The sequence below is a fragment of the Diabrotica virgifera genome, chromosome 10 (genome assembly GCF_917563875.1).
Source record: "Diabrotica virgifera virgifera chromosome 10, PGI_DIABVI_V3a".
In the NCBI taxonomy this organism is placed as follows: Eukaryota; Metazoa; Arthropoda; class Insecta; order Coleoptera; family Chrysomelidae; genus Diabrotica; species Diabrotica virgifera.
Genome location: NC_065452.1, coordinates 40,160,409 through 40,179,612, shown reverse-complemented (window position 1 = coordinate 40,179,612; position 19,204 = coordinate 40,160,409). Strand labels below are relative to the sequence as shown.

General features: G+C 34.3%; 1 protein-coding gene across 2 annotated transcripts in view; it reads right to left on the bottom strand.

Moving 5' to 3' along the window:
• The window catches only part of LOC126893477 (solute carrier organic anion transporter family member 74D), a 72,224-nt gene that overhangs the window by 35,440 nt on the left and 17,580 nt on the right, over nucleotides 1-19,204 (bottom strand). For both annotated transcript variants that reach the window (XM_050663734.1, XM_050663735.1), the window contains exons 3-4: nucleotides 11,044-11,364; nucleotides 2,277-2,637 (exon numbers count right to left, since the gene is read on the bottom strand). In XM_050663734.1, coding sequence (XP_050519691.1) covers nucleotides 2,277-2,637; nucleotides 11,044-11,364 — 682 coding nt within the window. The remainder of the gene's footprint in view (nucleotides 1-2,276; nucleotides 2,638-11,043; nucleotides 11,365-19,204) is intronic.

Here is a 19,204-nt window from a genome sequence, read left to right as displayed (position 1 = left end):
ATATGGTTTTTCCACCTTCCTCAAATAACAAGTCATTTTTTCATTTTTGCTTAATTTATTTATGTAACTAACCAACAAAATTTATTAGAACTAAAACTAACAAGTAGGTACAATATAACTGTCAACTGTCAAATATAAGTCAAATTATTAATGTAAACATTGTTAAATCAAAATAACAATTTACTGTTTTTTACCATTCTGCAAAATACAGGGTGTTTTATAAATAAACGTTAAAATGTCTAGATACGTAGGTAATAGAAAATAGATATTATACAGGGCGTCAATAAGTTATATTTCATGAATGAAATACCATGATTTCACTTTTAATTTTCCTCCCTAGGGAGGAAAAATACTTTTCCCCCTAGGGAGGAAAAGTACAACTTTGCTCCCTACAATCAGGTCCGGAAAAGTATACGTTCGGTAGAGGTAGGTGGAAATAGTTATTTTCCTAACTATTGCGGAAAGTGATACTTTCACGCACGAGCATGCCGTTGACCCGAACGACGCGATAGCGGAGTTCGGGCAAGCAGTCGAGTGCGGGGAAGACACTTTCCGCATGAGTTAGGAACAATATTTTTTCTAGGGCCGTACGTTTGGAAAAAAGCCACAAAAAATAGAGTTATATCAATTTTTATTTAGAAGTCAAAATACACAAATTAATTCTTTGACAAGGTTGTCAAAACCAAACTTTCAATATAATGGATTACCACGACGACGATATTGGTTTCCATGACGACGATTCAAAACCATTGTAATTGTCTACTGATCTAACTTTTAAATTTATGTCAAAATAATTTTATTTCATCGAATTTTGCGTTAATTTAATTAAAACATGAACACAATAAGATAAATTTGAAATAGATTAGTAAATAATGTCTAAATATTAGTTTATTGCATATATTATAATATATTATAATGCCATATTACAAGGTATTATACTTTCCCGCACGCCGTGCGGGAAAATTTACTTTCACGCACGCCGTGCGATAAAGTGTAACTTTCGGAAACGAAATGCGTGCGTGAAAGTGGCTCTTTTAGCACGGCCGTAGAAAAATATGTTTTTAGCATTTTTGGGTCATCTTAAACAAAGAAGATCTGTCATTTTATTAAAACTTAAGAGTTTTCGCATTTTTCAGATTTTAAATCGCTTATAACCCGAAAACTATTAACTTTTCACAAATAGACCTTTTTTGTTTATAATTACCTAAGAAACCTAAAAATACATTTTTCGAGACAAAAAAAGTAATTTTACATTTGCTTAAAAAAATTGTTTCACCCGGCACCCTTCTGATTTGTTTAAAGGGGATATTTCTGAACAGGAATCCGCAAAGAAATCGAGTCAGAAACATTTTTCATACGATAATGGCCTCACACATGGACTTATATGGAAAGGAAAACTAATAATATCTGATTGTTTTTTGGTTACTGTATACTTTTCTGTAAGTTTTCCTGGTACAATAAATAAAATATAAATTCATTGTGTATTGTTTTGATGTTATTATTAGTATATTTTGAAAACAGCAGTATTGTAAATTGTTACTGGGAATATTTTAAAAGTTAGGAATTTATATTTTGAATGCTAGTGAAGTTTTTAGACATCTTAAATTTTGTAGAAAGGAAACGAATCTGAGGAATTTAAAATAAATAATCATAGTACAAAATGCTAATTAACATGTTATCTTTTCTACATTAGTTTCAATGCACGGTGTTTGTTGCAAATTTATTAAATCTGAAAATTATTTTAATTAAATGCACATCTGAAAAGTACTCCTACTTAACATAATATGGTAGAGGGGAAATGGATATAAAAAATGCACATGACAATTTTATATTACAGTTTACTTAATTTCAAAATTAATGACTAGTAAGTATAACAATAAGGGGGAAAACTCTTAAAAAATTTAATTATCAGAGAGAAAAATGGCATTTTTTTATGTACAACCTGTCTGAAGTTTGGAGTGAGTTTACTGCAACTGAGTCTCATTAGGGATTTGAGATATTCATCTGTTAAGTGAGATCTCTACCGATTTTTAATAAAGTTCGTTCTTGATAAAGCGGCTTCACACATATAAGTTGAGCCAAATATAGTGTACAATTTCATGGCCAAACATTTTCAAAATTGCCAAACACTAGGTATATTCTGAATTTATTGGTGGTCCTCACAAAACTAGCCCACGGTCCGCATGCGGACCGCGGTCTGCTAATTGGTGACCCCTGGGCCTAATACACCTAAACATTTCTCTTATTCTAAAAAGCGGAAAGGAAAAAATACTTACTCTCCGTTTGGTAATAAAGGGATCTTATTGTCCATATCACTACAACCCAAGTACGCATATGAAATTATCCCGCTTACAGATATAAAGCCTACGAGCACATTCCACGCAGCCAGACTTCTAGCCTTCGGTTTGTACTTCGAGATAACTATACCAGACAAAAGAATACCAACGGCGGAAAAAACCAGTCCCATGCTTCCAGTAATTAAACTAGAAGCCGAAGCTGATTGTCTGTACTGGGTTTCTATGTACTTCGGGAGGAATATCCAGTAAGGCATGTATCCGAGGAAATAGAACACTGCTGCAAAGTTGTTCATCATCAAAGTTCGGTTGTGCATGACTCGTTTGAATGTTTTAATCATATCTACAAAAAAAAAGGTTTGTTTTAGTATGAGTGAGTCTCCTGAATTGGAGCTATTCAACCAGGCGCTAGAAGATGTGTTCAAACAACTACACTGGGATAACTGGGGTGTTAACGTAAACGGACAATATCTGAATATGAATATGCTATGCTGATGCTATTGTATTATTATTAACAAAAGTGAAGAATTACAAAGAATTATTAAAGAACTAGCTAGAGAATCGACAAAGATAGGAATGAAGAGATGAGTTACAGTAAAACAAAAACCATGACCAATCAAAAAAATAACTAATACTTGCAGTGCTACAAACAAGGATACCCCGTCAAAATAGCCCCGTCAAAAAAGCTCCGACAAAATAGCCCCAACATAATATCCCGCACACAAAATAGCTCCGACAAAATAGCCTGCAGACAAAATAGCCGCGGAATAATAGCCCGCCGACAAAATAGCCCCGACAAAATAGCCTCGAAAAAAAAGCTCCCTTCAGAATTCATCATGAAATAATTCCTTAAAAAAATGGTACTTATCCTCTATTCAGATGTTTATCTTAACCACATTAAATAAAAATTGTCTTTTCAGAGAACTCGAGTCCTGTCTTTCCTGCCTCTTGAAAGTTTGAACATTTAAGTTAATCGAAAATCAATGTTAATTTATGATATAAACATTTTTTTCTGTTTTCGGGCAACATTAAAATGCATTTTAAATTAAATAAATTAAGTACATTCTTCCTTTTTGTCAAATAATTTAAATTAAAAAAAAGTTTTTGGACACCTTGTATAAATAATTATGTAATTGTTTATAAGAGGCTGTTTTAGCCGGGGCTATTTTACCCGGGGTTGTTTTGACCGGGGCTATTTTGTGTGCGATCTATTTTGTCGGGGCTATTTTGTTTGCGGGCTATTTTGTCGCGGCTATTTTGTGTTCGGGCTATTTTGACGGGGATTTTTTGACGGGGCTGTTTTGACCGGGCTATTTTGACGGGTCACGACAAACAAGAATAGAACAAGTTAAAATGTATACACCGTGGGCCGAAATAAAGGAGTACATTTTTTAGTTGAAAATAGCTTTTTTGTTTTTTGGGCGATTTAATTTCTTTTTGCACGGCTAATAGCCTAACATGTCCTCAACACGACTGCAAATTTGTAAGCAAAAATAACGTACAGGGGCGGACTTATAAAAAAATTTATGTAACGGTGCATTTGAGCTTGTTGCAAATGGAAACTGTCTTAGCTAAAATTGAACTGATATGCTATTTTGGTAGGTTAACTATTCCTGAACATTTCAGTAAAAAGGAAATTTTTCAAAATTACCGGATTCGTAAAATATAATTTTTTTTATTAAATTAGGAAAATATAACATTTTAACAAATAACAAATATGAAAACAGTTTAATAATTTTAAAACTTATACTAAAATATTATCAATGTGGCCACCATTATTGTTTACCACTTCTTGAAGTCGTCTGCGCTATAAATTGATAGCCCCATCTATTAAACCTTGTTTAAATTTGTTCCAAACACACTGCATTGTCCGTCATACAAATTTTATTCGAAAATTCCCCAAATTGAATAGTCAACCGGATTTAATTCTGGGCTGTTAGGTGGCCATATCTTTGGCTCAATATAGTCCGGGCAATTTTCACTCAAGAATATCCTTGTATTGTGGGAAGTGTGCGAAGGAGCACCATCCTGCTGGAAAGTGAAATCATAACATACTTCTTTAATTTCAGGTAATAGGTGCTGCAAGATTTGTTCTTGATATGTTTCTGAGTTAAGTTTTCCCCGACATCAACAAAACTCAGACGAGCTTTTCCCAACATGGATACTGTAACAGAGACCATTACACTATTTGAGAAATAACCTTTTTCAATTAAAATATGCTCTAAAGGAATTTCTCTTTTAAATTGTACGTCAGAATACACCCTATTATTTTAGGTATTCTCTGGAGGCCGTAAAAAACATTTTTTCATCTGAAAACCATATTTTTCTAATGTCTTCACGAGAGCGGAATTTTCTTAGTAGCAAATTACATCTTTCCAGTCGTTTTCCCTTAGGTTGGCAGTAAGTCTTTGACAGTAAACTTTTTTAAAGATTTAAGTTGGAAACTTTCTATAATGATTCTTGGAACTGATGTGCGGGAAATCCTAGTTTCTCTTGCGATTTTCCTTTTTCCAACAGATTGGCCAGGTTGCAAATTTACTAAAACAACTTTTACTCTAGCAATATTTTCTTCAGTTCTTGAGCTTCGCTTCCTTTATCTTCCACTTTTGTCTTCAATAGACCCATAGGTTTCCCTTAGATGTCTTAAGAACTTTCCTATCGTTCCAATATGCCCATTTTTCTCAGGAAGTGCATTTAAAATTTTTCTTGCACCATAATTATATTTTTCACGGTAATATTTAATTGATATTCTGTCCTCTTTGCTTAAAAGTGAAATTATGAACTGGCCAATTTACTTATTTAACTATAAATGTCAAACAAATTCCATACCAACCTAAGTAGTCATGGCTTACTAAGTAAAATTGGCGTATTTAAGCTTTTGAGAAATTCTTAAGACATCTAACAAAAATTACTGCTAATATGATACAGATGTAATTTAGTGTTAAGAAGGTTTCGTTCTGTTGAATATATTAGAAAAGTACTCGAATAAGATTTCCTAATTTAAGAAAAAAATGATATGTTAAAAATTCGGGATTTTTTAAATTTGTATGGCGATGGCGTATTTTGAACATTATTTAAATAAAAAAATGATATTTAGCGAATCTGGTAATTTTGAAAACTTTCCTTTTGATTGAAGTGTTCTGGATAGTTAACCTACCAAAAGAGTATATCAGTTCAGTTTTAGCTAAAACAGTTTCCATTTGCAACTTTACATAAATTTTTTTATAAGTCCGACTCTGTACGTTATTTTTGCTTCCAAATTTGCAATCGTGTTGAGGACATGTTATGCTATGAGCTCTGCAAAAAGAAATGAAATCGCCCAAAAAACAAAAAAGTTATTTTCAATTAAAAAATGTACTCCTTTATTTCGGCCCACAGTGTATATATCTAGGAAAAATAACTAATACAAATAAATAAAATTAGACCGGATAAATAAAGGGAACAATAAGATTGTCCTGGACATCATTAGGAAAACTCTTTTATATTATAAAGAACAGAAAATACCCCCAATACTTAAAAGCAAGAGTCTTCAATCCATGTATACTCCATAATACTTTCATATATGGCTCCCAGACCTGAAAGTTTACAAAGGAAAATATGGATAAATAGCAAACACAGAAAGTTCGATGGAAAGACAAATCCTGAACATTAAACTAACAGACAGGAAAAGAAACGAATTGATACGTAACAAAATAAAAGTTTCTCAAAAGATGTCTCAACCCAAGTAGCAAAGCTTAAATGGAAATTCGTCGGACATAACCTAAGGAATAAGGATGACAGATGGACTAAGATAATTATACATTGGAGACTGTGGAACCACAAGTGAAATAGAGGAAGGCCACAAATGCGATAACCAGATGATCTGTAGAAACACGCCGGGTCAAAGTGGATGCAAAATGCTTAGGATAGACAGGCATGGAAGAAGGAACAGGAGGCCTATATCCAAAGATGGATGTTTAGGGCTAATTAGATAGATAGATAGACTCTCCAGAATAACGCAGCACCCAATCAACTAAACCTAGGTGTTCTCTCGTAGTCATCACTGCTATTTGCTGTTGCTTCCTGATTTATATCTCAAAGTTTCTTTTTATCATAGACACATATGGGTTTTCTAGAATTCTGTGATCGGACGGCTTCTTAGATGACTGATTACCATAACCAAAAAGGGATATATCAATATTGATAATCATATAACCAGCGTTTGTACAGCGGTGTAGAAAGCAAGGGAGAACTATTGCACCATTTTTCTGTAAAGAATAATATATAGAACTATAAAGGAAATTACAAACATGGGGAAGACACACGTTAAAGTTTGCCTTTCAACTTTTTCTTCAATTTGAATTTATTAGCTGAACCTCTTTTCTTGAATATTAGAAAGACCTTTTGCAACGATATTATTTGAACGTTATTGGATAAGTTATCAGTATATAGTCAAAAGGCATTGTAAAACTTGATAGACAGAGAAATCAAGATGTAAGACAAGAGCTGGATATCTATCCGATCAGTGAGAAAATAAATCAATACAGAATAAGATAGAAACAACTAACTACACAAATATTAAATTAAACACTGAGAGAATGAAGAAATCTAGTATGTTCCTCGAAAAAATGAAGTTAAGTTTGATGCTGAAACAAGTTCGAAATGTCTAAACTCATGAAGAACAAACATACCTATATCCCTTGGATGGACAGCTTATCATAAACTATCACAATAATTAAAACATCACTTAACTGACATCATTAAAATGGCAGCCAGACTAAAAGAAATTGGCAAGAGATATAATGAAAATGATAGAGGGCTGATAGACAAAGCGAGTATTACAATTTAGACCATGTAAGCATGAACGAACTTTTGAGCAGCACAAAGATTTTATGAGAGCAGATCTATGTTCAGCAGTACACGTTCGAATGTAGGTGCTGCAATAAGATAACCAAAGAGGGTAGTATTGATGGAATCTCAGAGGTTGAAGAGTCACAAGATGGGACGGAATTAACACGACAAGATAACAGTGCCATGTGTGAAAGACTTATAACAAAAATTAAATGGATAGAAAGTAAATACAACACAAAACTAATACACAAAAATATGAAAATATACAACAGGAATCCGACGGAGAACATACGGAAATATAAAAGAGAAGGGTCTTGCAAAATAGAGATAAAAAGGAAAATAGGAAAAAAGAAAAATGGAAGAAACAATTAACCACAAAAATATCCGAAAATTATGAGACTATGACAAAAAACACGAAAGGAAGTCGAAATAGTAGTCAAAGAGGCCAAAGAGAGGTCATAGGAGGAATTTGAGCAGAAAATGACAAGAAACTACAGGGAACGTTAAAAACTCTTCTATGGTAGGTTCTCTAACATAACTAAGACAAAGAAAGTACATAGACATAGGACGACGAATATAAAAGAAAAAGCGGAAATATGACAATAGAAGATGAAAAAATAATGGAGACATGGCAAGAATATTTTAAAGAGCTAACGTATAGGGACACGCAAAATTTAGATGAAGAAAGAAATCTATCAATAGTATCAGATGAAGAAAGAAATGTATCAGTTAAAACGGTAACACAGTAGGGTTGGAAAAATGGCAGCTTTCATATTAAATATTTCCTGTTTAATCGACCTGTGTGGCTTTTCTGTAACTTTAAAATGGATTTTTCTGTAAAAGAAATAACAAATATGATTTGAATACTTTGAAATTCTCTTCCAGATTTAAACTTTTACTCTTTTTTTCTTCTCTGGAACACCGCAGCTTCTTTAACTTTAAAAATGATTTTTTCTGTAGAAGAATTAACAAATATGATCTGGATATTGTGAAAATTGTCGTTCTTTTCCAGATCTAAACTTTTACTGTTTTTTTTTTCTTCTCTATAACAACATTTACATCTTCCTTTAATTTGATATTATGATATTAAGTGTTAACACTAAGGGCCGGCTGATTATAATCTTATTTAACTGTGGTGCATGTCTCAAGAGGCATTCAGTAGGGGACTTTTACCTTCTACTCAGGCTGAGTGCCTCTTGTGTTTCTCGTTTTGTTTCTGTTTTGATTTATGTTTTCCTTGTTCTACCCGTGTCCGTTCTGGGGCAGCTGGCGGGGGAGGACCTTTTACATCCAACCTACTCCAACTGCCTCCTTGTTTTAAGTCTGAGATTTTTAATGAATGTGTGTATTGAATGAATGCATTGATGAAAGTAAGAATGTTTGGCGTTGCTCGTAATTACCAACTGGTTCTGTTTTGCTAGTTCCATCGTGAGCGGGGGCATCCCGCGGGAGGGTTGCGCTGCACGGTCACTTCACCGGCCGGTCTGGCGTGAGGCTCTTGCGGGGAGGAGGCTAGGAGGCCGCCAAACTCATGGAATGCACGCGAAGGGTGCCGGAGGGGAGTTAAGAGTAAGGTCGGCGTGTCAGATATGCACGCTAAGTGCGGTTTCAGACCCGTCGGCTGGAGAAAGAGGGGGTGAGTTTAGTCGGTAGGCGGCCTCGGACCGCGGTGAAGCGTGCCGGACTGAATCCGACATACCTGGGACACCTTCCCAGAGGGTCTTTTGAAGATTCTCACCTACCAAAAAAAAGGGCCGGCTGTTCGAACGCTAATCAAAAATGGAATCAACTGATCATTATACTGTTGGTAATGACTCTTGTGGATAGCTTATATTATACATACTTTCCACAACAAGCTAATGGGGCGGTAGTTTCTAAGGTCGCTGATATCTCCCTTCCTATGAGGTAAGATTATTTATTTAAACAAATGTCTATATAATTATTTTTGAATAAATCTACTTTGGATGAACAGGATGTTTAACTGATAGATATTTGTACATTTTTATTATTAGTTCCAAAATGTGAATTCTGTACATAAATATATAGGGTGTTCCGAAAAGATTGGTCATAAATTATACCACAGATTCTGGGGTCAAAATAGGTTGATTGAACCTCACTTACCTATATACAATAGTACACACAAATAAAGTTACAGCCCTTTGAAGTTACAAAATAAAAATCGATTTTTTTTCATATGGATATCGAAAACTCTTAGAGATTTTTTATTGAAAACGGACATGTGGCATTCTTATGGCAGGAATATCTTTAACAAAAAACAACAGTGAAATTTGTACACCCCATAAAAATTTTATGGGGTTTTGTGCTCTTAAATCCCCCCAAATTTTTGTGTATTATTAATTAAATTAAATTATTGTTGTGGTACCATTAGTTAAACAGAATATTTTTAAAACATTTGCCTCTTAATATTTTTCCGATAATCCAGTTTTTATCGAGATGCGGCTTCTTTTTTAACATGTTTATACAAATTTTATGGGGGTTTCTTTCCTTTAAACCCCCCAAATGCTTGTGTACGTTAAAATTAAACTGTTATTGCGGTACCATTAGTTAAACACAGTATTTTTAAAACGTTTCTGCCTCTTAGTATTTTTTGACAAAGCACCTTTTATCGAGATGTGGCTTCCTGTTAAATATGGTTCAAAATATAGAATATACATATATTAAATTTTCATATTATTACCAGGTCTCTATAATCGTACTTAACCATATACAAATATGTGGTAGATTTGTCAAATATTCAAAATATCTCGATAAAAACTAACTTTTCGAGAAAGTACTAACAGGCAAAAAAGTTTTAAAAACATAGTGTTTAACTAATCGTAGCACAATAATAATTTAGTTGTAACGTACACAAAAGTTTGGGGGAGTTTAAGGGTACTAAACCCCCATAAAATGATTACGGGGTGCACAAATTTCACTATAATAATTTTTTAAGATATTCCTGCCATAAGAATGCCACATGTCCATTTTCAATTAAAGATATCTAATTATTTTCGATATATTGGAAAAATTTATTTTCATTTTGTATCTTCAAAGGCTGTAACTTTTTTTATGTGCACATTTGTACTAAGGTAAGTTAGGTTAAATGAACCTATTTGTGACCTCAACATCTATGTTATAATTCATGACCAATCTTCTCGGGACACCCTGTATAAAAGTAGAAGAGTATCGAAGAACAAGTTGGCTACTTCACTATAAGTTTTTTTTCTATCGTCGTAGCCTCTCATGATTAAAACAATAATTCGCCCTTTTTCATTTCAACCCTCTGTATTGTAAAAATTTTAAAACAACTTAAAACAACTGTTAACTTATTTATTACTACAATTGATTTTACAAAACTTCTTAACAAGCGTGAAGCTATTGATAGTTTTATGAATTAATGTCGAAATCATAGTATTCAATATTTACTGCTTCTTCTGTTATTTCTACTTTCTCTATTGATATCTACTGTTCTATATGTAGGTACTATTATTTGGCACTACTATTATTTACTTAAAACCTTTATGACTAGATAAAATACCTCGCTCAAATATGGTTGAACTCGTATTAAAGTGAAAATTTCAATAATAATACAATATACAGAGTTGTACTTAAAATATAAAAGTAACGTGATGTCAGAAAAATGGTATATTTGCCAACAGTTTTAGCATCACATTTGAAATCCCCATATTTCAGAACAGCAGTATCACGATTTTTGTAATTTGGATCATCCATTTCAGAAACATATATGTTTCCAGACTTTTAGTCCACTCTGTATGTGATATATTTCAATTCCTTTATCTTTTCGGGCTCATCCGTTCAAATCTTCTATTAATATTCTCACTTCTCTAGTTATTGTTGTAGTATTTTATTAACTAATAAGACCAAACCATGTTCAAACCAATAAAAATGATTCACTTACCTTTAAAAGATCTTGGAAGGTCACTATCCTCTTCGGCTTTCATCGAAGATGCTTTGGATGGTTGTCTAGACATCTGTCGCTTTAGCAGTTCCTTCCGCACAGCTGCTCTTGGCAAAGTTTTAGGAAACAATGCAAGTAAAGTGGAAAGAAAGAAAATTACAATTGCCAAGATAATCCATCCTAGCCACCAAGCACCTAGCCATCGGGGATCTTGATTGTCTATAGTAGGTGTAACGTTTGGGTTGACGTAAATTTTCAGGCATAAGGAGGCTAGAGCGTAACCGAGAGCTGGTCCTAACATTCTTATGAAATAAGTGAAGCCTAAAAGGAAGAAACATTGATTAGTAACAAATGGAGAAGCAGTCTACTGAATGTAAGGAATAAGCGATCAGCAGATGTAGGGAGTGACCACCACCTACTATTGGGGGAAATAAAAGTAAAAAATTAATGCGAAAAACAGCAATAAGCAACTCAAAAAACGCAAGAAATAAAACATAACACAATTGAAAGATAGCGAAACTCATAATGAATGGAGTAATATAATAAAACTGAATGCAGAAACCATAAACAACATGCAGATAAGTGTATAAGAGAAATGGGAATCGATTAAACTTGCCGTACATCAAATTGCGCAGGAAATCTTAGGATACAAAAAAGAAGAACGGAAAGAGTGGATAATTGAAAATACTTGGCAACTCATTAGAAAAAGAAAGGACCTCAAAGCCACATTAAATAGAGCACAAAGAAGTGACGACAAAATTAGAATAGCCCAAGAATATGAAGCTGCAAATAAACAGGCAAAAAGAGTGCTAGAGGAGACAAGAGAAAATGGGCAGAGGGAGTGGCTCGAGCAGCAGAAGAAGCAGCAGCAACAGATAACCAAAGATAATTATACAGAAACACCAAGCGTTTGGCAAACAAGAACACAAACAATAACAGACCACTAAGAGACAAAGAAGGGCAACTTCTCACACCGACAGAAAAACAGACCCGTAGATGGCAACAGTACTACAATGAACTCATAGCAGAGCAAGAAAACGAACCGTTTGTGCAAGAAGACCATGCAGCAGAACCAATCGAAAACTGTTTAAAAATAAGTGCAGAGAGCCCAACGAAGAAAGAATTATGTGAAGCAATCCGCCACCTGAGGAATAACAAAGCAGCGGGAATTGACAATATCCCATCCTAATTGTGGAAAGCTGACATTGAGGGAACATTGGAGTTACTGGCACCATTGCTGACAGAGATATGGAATGAAGAACATGTACCTACAGAGTGGAATAATGGAATCGTAATAAATCTTCCAAAAGAAGGTGATGCGCAGCTATGCGAAAACTGGAGAGGTGTAACGCTATTATGTTCTATAAATAAATGACTAGCCTATATTGTACATCAAAGAATTAACGTCGAAATCGAAAAAATTTTTCGCAATGAACAAGCGGGTTTTAGAAGGGGAAGATCCTGTATTGACCAGAATGTTACATCACGTATCATCATAGAAAAAATTGAAGAAAAGAATGCAGCACTGATAATGACGTTTGTAGACTTTACCAAAGCATTTGATAGCATAAAACACAAAGCTCTTTGGAATATTTTAAGCCACCTCAGATCATTAGAATAATACAAATGATGTAAAACCGAACAACATTTCAGGTACATAAGGGTCAAATGACGGACAAAATAGAAATAGAGAAGGGGGTAAAGCAAGGCTATATACACTCACCACTACTCTTCAATATGTGTCTCAAATACATTTTACAAAAACCATAGACAGAAAAAATAGAATCCCTTAAGGGGATACGTAAGAAACTGGCCGATATGGAATATGCATATGATATATGCCTGGTATCACATACAATAGATAATATGAAGAACATGCTAAGTAAACTGGAGAAAGAGGCGGCAGAAATTGGTCTCCGAATAAACGTCAATAAGACAGTTGAGATGAGAATAGGCCAATTCCGACAGGAAAATGGTATATCAATCAAGAAGAAGTAAAACAGGTACAAGAATTTTGCTTCCTAGGAAGTATAGTTGGCGTACATGGTGGAATCGAGGCGGACATTAAACATCGACTTAGAAAAGCACAACAAGCATTTCAAACCTCTCAAACACATGGAGGTCAACCGAAATTAGTCAAAACACCAATATAAGACTATTTAATAGTAATTTTAAAACAGTATTACTATATGGATACGAGACCTGAGCAATAACAGACGGAACTTTCAAAAAACTCCAAGTATTTGTAAACAGGTGCCTCGAAAAATTTTAAAAGTATATTGGCCCAACATCATAACAAATCAAGGACTCTGGAAGAAAACCAAACAAGAGCCAATTGAAATTGCAATTAAAAGGAAAAGATGGAATTGGCTGGGACACACCCTGAGGAAGGACAACGCAGATATAACAAAGAAAGCTCTAAAATGGACAGTAGCAGGACGAAGAAAGCAATGACGATCCGCAACGACCTGGAGAAGAACAATTGAAGCTGACTACAAAGGTATGAGAAAGAGCTGGGGAGAGGTAGCAGTTATGGCCAGAGACAGAGTCCAATGGAGAAGCTTTGTGGATGCCCTATGCTCCTTTACGGAGTAACAGGAAATAATACATAATATAAAAAGAAGAAATTTGGTGTTGTAGTGAATTAGAAGTAGCGATACACCGCTGCCTTGACCATTACATGTAAATGTATTTTTGACAGTTTAGGACACAAAGTAACAAGTAGACTATGAGTGATGAGTTTAGTGAATAATCGTCTAGTACACAATAAAATGTTTTCTATATCTATGCCATTTTCTTTCATTACTGCATCTAAAGTGGAGCGTTCTTATCATTCTCGTCTACTTGTTTTCAGTATCGCTGAATAGTTTTAATAGTCTACTATCGGTTTTACTAGTCTTATATCTCAGAATTTTTAGCTGCGTTATTCAACTTCTACCCGGCTTACTTTTTCGATTCAATCTACTGTAGTATGCTGAAGAATATGGTAGATACTCATAATTATGGTATTCGTTTTTTATCCCATGAGTAAAATATGAGATAAATATCAGTTTTCTACGTTTAAATCGGCACTTTTCTCTCATTTATATTTTTTATCCTATCTAATTTTATCTATTTTTTAAAGTTTCTTTTGCTATTTTGCATTTTGCTATGTTTCATGTTAATGGGACGACCCCAGTTCTTATTTTATTCATAATTTTCACCTTTTAAAGTCTTGGGATTGGCTGGTCCATTGAACCTCGGGAAGTTGAAGAAATGACTACATTTCTGAGTGTTGGGAAATGCAATACCCGCTGCTTTATATAGATTTGAGAGTGGAGCTGATTTCATGCATCCCGTTACTTTCATGCATATCTCATTTATAGCTTAATATCCACTTACATTCAGCAGTTTGAAACACACAGTAGGTACCTGTGTCGTTGTTAAAAAACAGTACCTCATTAGGTATGCTGGTCTAAGTTGTTACTATCCCCGTCGTTTTTATGCAATGTTGTCTGTAAGTGAGGGACCGGTCCAGAGTTACAAGATATTTAGGTCGGTCTATGTGTTCTAATGTATTACCATTCCACATAATTTAGAGTTTTAGTTTTGGTCCCTTTGCGCGAATATGGAAGGTACAGACTTGGGTTAAAGAAGTATTGGATCTCAGTGAATTTTACAGGTGGTACGCAATCATTTTTTAATGCCGTTTCGAGTTTCTCTTCTACAAAAATTAAAAACCTTATCTTGTAAAAGGTATATTTAAAATCCCTAAAAGGGCTATATCACAACAAAACGTTTTCGGAATCAATATTCCATCATCAGTGTTATCACAGGTTTACATGCTTTAAGCCACTAATATATACGGGTAAAAACCCTTTTTGAACCCTTTTTGAACAATTGAGGTTACATTATATTAAAAATATTTCCAGATTAACCCCTGGCATCATATGACATCAACCAAATTGGTTGGAAATATGGTTGATGTCATATGATGCCAGGGGTTAATCTGGAAATATTTTTAACATCCTTTAAAATCAAATAATATAATGTAACCTCAACTGTTCAAAAACAACTCAAGGGTTTTTACCCGTATATTTTGGTGGCTTAACGCATGTAAACCTGTGATAACGTTGATGATGGAATATTGATTCCGAAAACATTTTGTTGTGGTATAGCCCTTTTTAGGGATTTTAAATATACCTTTTGCAAGATAAGGTTTTTAATTTTTGTGATTTATGGTATACAACCAGTTACAGGAATTTTTCCTTGTGATATTTCTCTTCTACATCTTTTCTTTTCCTGAACACACATTGCGAGATCGACAGTATAGAGTAAGTGCTTTGTTTCAGTCGGCGTGGGTTGGTCGTTTGTATATTATATATTGTAAAGCATTGGTGCTAAAACACTTCCCTATTGGAGGCCCAATTTTTTTAACTATCCATCTACTTACTTTGCCCTCCAGCATGACGAAAAACTCCTGTTTTGCAATAAAAACTGTTGTATGACCCTATCTAGGTGGTCATTGAGAGTGTCGTACAATTTGTGAAGAATTTGCAAGATTTCCTTCCATTTGCAGTTTCTTTACGTGGCCTAGCTACCTTATTGCTTAGCATCTAATCTGGGCATTTATCGAAGAGCTATTACTTATTTATACCTAATAATTTGTAATTTGTTCTTCTTCGTCACCTTCCGTCTTTTTTGATTTCTCCATATATCATACGTAGTAGTTTTTTCTCCCATATTTGTATCAGGAATGACCAGTATCTTTTATACTTAATCATGTCCTCTGTAGTTATTACAGTTGTTCCATCTTGCTTTTCAGTTTTGGAATTAGTATTGGCTCCGACTTCTTCTTACGGTGCTTTATCCTTAAAAATGTTGACCATTACATTTGCACATTTAATCTTATTTGCAGCCTCCCTGAGTAGTTCTATGAAGGTCATATTCATCCATTGTCGAAGGTTTTTGAGCCAAGAGTTGCGTCTTCTTCCTTGTTCGCTTATGCTATTGATTTGCCTTCGATTATTAGTTGGGGCAGTTCAAACTTTTGAATTCTTACGATGTGATCAAGATATTATGTTTTCCGTTCTTTTATTATAAGCATAAGCTCTCTTTCCTTGTTCACCATCCGCAAGATTTCCGCATTTGTCGTATGGCTCATGTAGAATATTCTGAGCATTTTGCGGTAGTACCAGAGTTAGAATGCTTGTATTCTTTTTTGTGTTGCTTATCACATTGTCCAGGCTTCAACACCATAGAGCAAGCTGGCTTTGACTACTCTAATTATCTTTTTTCTTCAAATATTTTTATAATTCTATTATATAAACCGGTTTCAGTACCTAGTCTTCCTTCTTTATGAGCTTGTTAACAATTCCGGGTGTAACTGTACTCCTGTTATTGTTAAGATGTTTAATACGTCTTGTCAAAACTTCTACGTTATGGTCTACGGCTGTCTCTAAATTTAAATTTTCTGCTTTAATATATTTTGAAAATATTGCTTTCCATCTTCACCAAATTACCTTCTTCGTGTTTACTGTTTACAGAATCTTATTTTCTGCTGGTTAATAACTATTTGTGTTTTTCGTTACTTGCTAGATATTCCTCACATTCCGAGGTCCTAATATATTTTTTGTAAATAATATTATTTTCGAAAAGGTTGTCGCATAAAAATGAACAAAACTTGAAAGAACTACAAGACAACGTTTTTTTACCTTTTACGAAAATTATCAAACACTTTTTTAAACATACTCGGTAATAGAAGAAAATATCCAAATGGTTGACTGCAAATCGAGTTTACATTTTTTATATCATAGGTGACTTCTCCTGGAAGCATTTTGGTGTATAAAGTCAAGATGATAATCCGGCGAATTCACCAATATTTGAAAATTGTGTAGGTAAGGCATTAACGTAAAAGCAACAAAAATTTTGTCATATTTTATAAATGACTTTTAATACAGGCAAATTAAGCCGTAAATCATCAAATAAACAAAAAAATTGCGAAGTGGCTGTAACTTTCTACACTCATAAACAAACACATTCTTTTAAAAAATCCGATGAGTCCCGAGCATTAAATGTTGTGCTCGACCCGAAATCCAGGTATAAAGACCTCGGCGCTCCCCTCCTCAACTACGTAACGGTCACCGGCAGTCGACCAAATGCTTGCGTACTGGTTAGTTCTCTTTTAAACAGTGTGCGTCTAGTATCGTAAGTTGTAAGATATTTCGGTTGAGCAGTATTAGAAAAACTTACAATCAACAATTATTATTGTGCATTTTAAACATTCTCTGGGTGGGTTGGTATGTGCATGAACACTTTTCAATATGACTGAAAATAATGAGTGTTTTATATGTGAAAAACCCATTTCGGATGATGCTGTAACGGTTGGTCTAGAAGCCATACAAACTTTAAGCAATTGCATCAAAGAAAGAGGAGATGGCAAACACCAGTTACTCAGCGAAAGTGATTTGATAATTGTCCACAGAAATTGTAGGAAATATTATACAAGACCAAGCAACGTGAAAGCGGCGAAGAAGATATTTTTTGATGATGAAGCATCTACGTCAAAATTGTCACCAACAAAAAAAAATTAAGATCTGAATCATCATTTGATTTGATAAGTACCTACATGCTTTTTTTGTACGGAAAAAATAGATGAAGCTTGTAAAGAAAAACAGAAAAAATTACCGGTAAGCAGAAGAATGTCAATCACTACTGTCGACAATGTAAGTACCCAAAATAGTATTATAAAACACGCTAATGAGAGAAATGACAAATGGGGAAGAGATGTCAAGGTGCGTATAAGTAATGCAATAAATGTGCAAAACCACCATAAAATTTAAATTGAAAGAAAAATATGGAGATGACATAATTATAACAATGAACCGTAAACAAACTGCCACTGTCTGCTTGCGAAATATTTTACATGCTATTTTAAGTGACCATATTTGGTATCATTCACGAAAAGTCGATGAAGTTGAAGAAAAACTCTGAAATGAAGTTATGAGAACAAATCTTATCCTCAGAGCACCGAATGATTCAGTAACATTGAAGACAACGTTCCTGATTCCCTAATGTGTTTTTTTTTTTGGAAAAAGTTTTCATGGATAAACGAAAATCTAATTCGCAGTTACTAAAAAAATGTGTTACGATAGGACATTCTATAATATCTGCAGTTAAGCCCCGTTCTTTTAATTATTCCTTACAACTAAGTATTGCGTCATTTATTTATAAAAAGATGAGTTCCAAAAATTTAGTGCAAATGCTATCCAAGCTGGGCATTTGCTCCAGTTATAATGACATGCAAATCCTCGAAGCATCACTAATAATGGCTCCACCAGAAGTAATTGAGCCTAGAGCATTCTGCCAATTTGTTCTTAATAACTGCGATTTCAACGTTAATTCAATTGATGGTTACAATACGTTCCATAACCTGGCTGGTATTCAATGCATAATCCCGGCTACCTCGATAGCATACTCTTCAGATGTAATTGAGCGACGCAAAAAGTTAAAGAAATCTGCAATTGTCGATAAAAAAGGTATTGTTGAACTTCGTGTATTTGAGAAAAAGACGGAATGGGATTACAGAACGTTCTTTTTGAGAATTTAGATGATCTGTTTCCTTCTTAAAAATACGATGAAGTTCCAAGTGTGTATGATGTATTGTAAATGTGCGGAAATGGAAAACATTCGAAAATATTGCTGGATGGCAAGGATATATGGAAATAATCACGTCTACTGAATCTTTTGATCAGACGAAAATACAATTATTGCCGTTTATAATAGCTCCACCAAGTGATTACAACACCGTTTACACGTCCCTAATGATGGCTGTTGAAAAATCCAAGCAACTACAAATTCAGACCACGTTTGTCACGTTTGATCAACCCTTGTACATGACTGCTGTTGACATAGTGCTTTACGCGGAGCCGGACTCTGAATTAAGTAATGTTATAATCAGACTTTGAGGATATTTATAGTGATATTTACATGAAAAAAATCAAAAAATTATACTATTTACTTGTGGGTCTCTGAGAGACCCGTTGTACTGCAAAAGGTTAAGCGTGGCCACTTCAGCACACCCTTTATGGCTAGGGACTCCTTGGTTTCTTGAAATATATACATTTTCAAAGGTCTATACCAAGTTACAGCCACTTCGCAATTTTTTTGTTTATTTTGGACA